Source organism: Notothenia coriiceps, unplaced genomic scaffold (assembly GCF_000735185.1).
Source record: "Notothenia coriiceps isolate Sejong01 unplaced genomic scaffold, NC01 NC01_scaffold00016674, whole genome shotgun sequence".
Taxonomy (NCBI): Eukaryota; Metazoa; Chordata; class Actinopteri; order Perciformes; family Nototheniidae; genus Notothenia; species Notothenia coriiceps.
Genome location: NW_011349375.1, coordinates 45,152 through 49,570, shown reverse-complemented (window position 1 = coordinate 49,570; position 4,419 = coordinate 45,152). Strand labels below are relative to the sequence as shown.

The 4,419-nt window shown below is 38.7% G+C and overlaps 1 protein-coding gene across 1 annotated transcript; it reads left to right on the top strand.

Annotated features, from left to right (window-relative positions):
* The first annotated feature begins 2,085 nt into the window (after positions 1 to 2,085).
* On the top strand, positions 2,086 to 4,091 carry fabp2 (fatty acid binding protein 2, intestinal). The gene is made up of 4 exons (XM_010776033.1): positions 2,086 to 2,389; positions 2,979 to 3,151; positions 3,489 to 3,596; positions 3,843 to 4,091. Exons 1-4 carry the CDS (start codon positions 2,323 to 2,325, stop codon positions 3,891 to 3,893), a joined length of 399 nt encoding a protein of 132 aa, XP_010774335.1. The 5' UTR covers positions 2,086 to 2,322; the 3' UTR covers positions 3,894 to 4,091.
* Positions 4,092 to 4,419: the final 328 nt, after the last annotated feature.

Sequence of the window (4,419 nt, the reverse complement as noted above, 5' to 3'; positions counted from 1 at the left end):
CAACTCCGGAGAAGAATAGAGTCCAACCCCTATCCAGAAGTAAGGTTCCAGAGCCGACGCTGTGTGTAGAGGTGAGCCCAACCAGATCCAACTGGTAACGCTCCACCTCCTGCACAAGCTCCGACTCCTTCCCCCCCAGAGAGGTGACGTTCCATGTCCCCAAAGCCAGCTTCTGTCGCCCGGGTTTGGTCCGTCGAGACCCTCTGCTTTCACTGCCACCCTTCTGGCAGCGCACCCGACCCCATCGCTGTTTACCGTAGGTGGTGGGCCCGCGGGACGGAGAAGTGGAGGTGTTGCCCACGTTGCCTTTTCGGGCCCTGCCCGGCCGTGCTCCGTGGCAAACCCGGCCACCAGACGCTCGCCGACGAGTCCTCCTTCTGGGCCTGGCTCCAGAAGGGGACCCCGGGCTTCCTCCGGGCCGGGTATCCTCACTTCTTGTTTTTTCTTTCATGAGGTCTTTTGAACCAATCTTAGTCTGGCCCCTTGCCTGAGACCAATTTGCCATGGAAGACCCTACCAGGAACACAAGGTTCCAGAAAACACAGCCCCCAGGTTCATCAGGGCACACAAACCTTTTTACCACAGTAAGGTGCTGGTTCTTCAGAGAGGAACTTGTGTTTACTCCCCCCTAACTCCCTCAAATACAATTCTGGTAAACAGTTTAATTCCAGAGGTGTTAACTAACCTGAATTATTTATTAACCTTAAGAGTATTTTTCCTTCAAAATCCCTAAATGAATCCTTTAAATAGGTTACTTGTACTTAGTGTAGTGATGATGCTTAAATCAGAGTAATGTTCCCAGTTCAACAACAATCTGTTGACAATGACCACTCATGGTATTAACGATGAAACAGGCAGAGATCTTTCAGCTAGAAATTATAAATGTATGCTGCCATTACAAGCTTCCTTCTAACCATATTAAACAAAAAACCTTATTGTGTGGATCAGTGCTCCAAAGAAACATTCAACATTTGTCAAATGTTAGATCCAAATAATGCAGGAGCTTTCGTAGTCATACAGCGAATACCAAAACTGTTTTTACATGTTAGACGCTTTTATCCAAAGCAATTTACATACTCAGTACTGTGGACAAATCCCACAGAAGCAATTTGGGGTGAAGATTCTTGCCCAGGGACACAACGAAATGCTGACTGCAGTGGGGTTTGAACCTGTGTTCCCCTGATCCAGACACCAACGAACTAATCCACTGCTCCACGCCTTCCTATGGTTATGGTATATGTACTTTTACAAATCACACTACAACAAGGTTAAAACATTGTGGGAGATAATTCTGTTAAAGATTGGCTTTGACAGGGCTTTATAAAGTTGTTCTCAAATTTGTGTCAATTGCATCATTGCAGTCACAGTAAAGATCTTTAGTTTGATAAGAGGAAGATTAATTCAGGATTAAAGGTCAGTCAAATGTCTCTTGAGCGAAATATTAGGATTAGTGGAGACTGAGATAAGAAATATACTCCCCATGTTGCGCATGTTTTATTGACTTGACTACAGTGTTGAAGAAGTGCTTTTTAATTCTTCCTGTTTGTCCACTCTAACATTTGAAGAGAAGAAAAACTCATTCTGTTCATTCACATAATGTTTCTAAACTAAAAAAAACACACACCCTTAAATATTTGCATTTGCTTTATGTTCACCTAAAAGACTATAAATACATCATATTCAGTTTAGTGTATCTTAATGACAATTGTTTAATATTCACTTTGAATATCAAAGGTCTCGTTTATAGAGTATTGGCAGTCAAAGAAAGGTCAAAGATTTGAAATGTATTATCAACCTTACCTCACTGATCACCGCTGTATTTGTACAAAGCAATTACATTTAGTGCAGTACTATCTTGGATGAGTGATAAGAGGTTTGTAAAGATTACATCAGAGCACATTTAAAGTTGTGGAAAATTGTCTTCCTATATGGTTCAATTTGATTGACTAGTATTTTTGATTTCTCTCAGCTTGGTGTACAGCGAAGCACAAAACAGACATGATTGTATTCAAGTGACATTTAAAAAATATATTTCAGTTCTAAGTGTTGCATGCTTAGTTTATGCACTTCTGCACTGATGACCATCCCCCTTTGCAAACAGATATACAAGGGAAATGACATATGGTTTGATTTAATGGTTCTGTTAAGGACAAAAGCATCTTCCAATCAGTGGGTACTGCCTTTAAAAAAATTGAGCTTTAAACAGACACATCAGCATTGAGATTAGATGAGGAGATAAGCGAGCTCGGTTTAAAAGGAGTGACAAACTTTGAGTACGACACTCCTTACTGCAGACTTGTCCAGCTCACCCTCACAGCCACCATGACTTTCAACGGCAACTGGAAGATTGATCGCAATGAAGACTATGAGAAATTCATGGAAAAAATGGGTGAGTTATATCAAACCAAGCTGATTATATGCTATATAATTTAAGCAAATCATTTTAAATATGTGAAATTTGATGCATTGGTTTAAAAAAAAAAAAAACTCACAAAGTGTCATTTTGAATGCATGTAACATATGTAACATTAAGCTGTCTGTGGCTCTTTTTCTGCTGTAACAATATACATTTCCCCTCTGTGGGACTAATAAAGGTATTCTGATTCTGATGAACATGAACTCTCTGTGTTATGAGATATAATGTAAGCATTGTATAACAGTCAAGAAAGCACTGATGATGTTTTAATTTAATCAAGATATTTGTGTTTCTGTGTGAAAATGTCAAACTATCAAACTGATAGCAATGCATGTGTTTTATTTAATCACTTTAAAAGTTATTTGTTAAAGTGTGTCCTTAACTGCTCAAATAGATGGCCAAATACTGGAGCTTAAGTCTCACTGAACATGTTTGCCTTTTGACTTACACTCTACAAATAATACACAATCAAAGGAACTACTTGTAAAGTAATTAAATCCTGTCAAACTTCCTCTGATTGTTCAGAGCCCATTGAACATATTTTCTATGTGTTTGTTTATAGGAATTAACATGGTGAAGAGGAAGCTGGCTGCTCACGACAACCTCAAGGTAACCCTCGAACAGACTGGAGACAAGTTTCACGTCAAGGAGACCAGCGCCTTCCGCACCCTGGAAATAGACTTCACCCTGGGGGTCACCTTCGAGTACAGCCTGGCCGACGGAACAGAACTATCAGTAAGAAAAAGAGTGGATGCACCTTTAACATCATACGTAGCACTTTAGTTAACATAGTAACTGACTGTTAGAGGAAAAGACTCCAATTCGCTCCTATTACGTACGTTTTAGTCATTAAGTGTAATCATCGGTTGAGTTCTTAATACTATAACATAAGGTTGGTATTTCGATCACTTGGAGTTCATTTGTTAGCTCAAGGCTTGACTTATGACTTTCATTGTGGAACCTTTGTGCCCTGTTGATTCGTACTCACGACCGCAAACAGTGCCAGTCATAAAACTGTCAACCTTCTTTCACACCTATTCCTTTTAAATAAGCTTTACGTTTCACTCCACAGGGTTCATGGACCATGGAGGGAGACATGTTGAAGGGGGTCTTCAACAGGAAGGACAACGGAAAGCTACTGACAACAACCAGAATCGTCCAAGGAGATGAACTTATACAGGTGTGGTGAATTTATATTATGCATACAAACTACGACAACAATCCACATTATATAACAAACACTTTGATCAGAAGGGATACCTGTCAGAATCTGATGTCTACATGTATATGTCATATCTATTCCCTTATATGTTATGGATAAGGACTTAAAATGCAGAAATTCATTATTAATCAACCCCTTGATTACTCAGGCAGAGACTATAAAGTAAATATATTAACAGAATCTGACCTGATCTTTTCTCACCAGAGCTACAACTACGAGGGCGTGGACGCAAAGAGGATTTTCAAGAAGTATTAGACCAAACTGATCAACATACCTTGAAAATAAGATGTTTGACATCAGGATTACATACAATATTGTGTTGAATTTCATTTTCTTATACCAACACATCCTGTAAAACATGCACTACTTGTAATGCCAAGAAAGTTTATGAAACATTTGAATGTCACATGATTTTGATACTTGCAGTAATAAAGCCATACTGTAACTACCTTTTTTCTGTGTTTTTTTTTCTTCAGTTTTATGTTGAAATTATATTTATTTGTGATAATATGTGGAAGTTTTTATGGAGTTAAAAAACATACACAGTGAACTGACTAATTTGAGAGTGATACAATCATTTAAACTTTATTCAACAATGAATACAAATAAATATATATTATCCACAAATATACAAAGTGCAGACAGATTTAATGTGTCTTTAAATTAATCTGTTAGTACACAAGTAATGAAGCATTCACTGAAGCACAGACAACTCAATTCAAAAGTAAATCTGAACCACACACAGAGGTATGATATGAGGATTCAGTGATACCCAGGGGGC

What these genes read in the sequence shown, in the direction of transcription:
- fabp2 (XM_010776033.1), top strand. Translation starts at nt 2,323, where the DNA reads ATGACTTTCAACGGCAACTGGAAGATTGATCGCAATGAAGACTATGAG. An exon ending in CCGACGGAACAGAACTATCA is followed by an intron (nt 3,152 to 3,488) that starts GTAAGAAAAAGA and finishes TTCACTCCACAG; the next exon opens with GGTTCATGGACCATGGAGGG. An exon ending in AAGGAGATGAACTTATACAG is followed by an intron (nt 3,597 to 3,842) that starts GTGTGGTGAATT and finishes TTTTCTCACCAG; the next exon opens with AGCTACAACTACGAGGGCGT.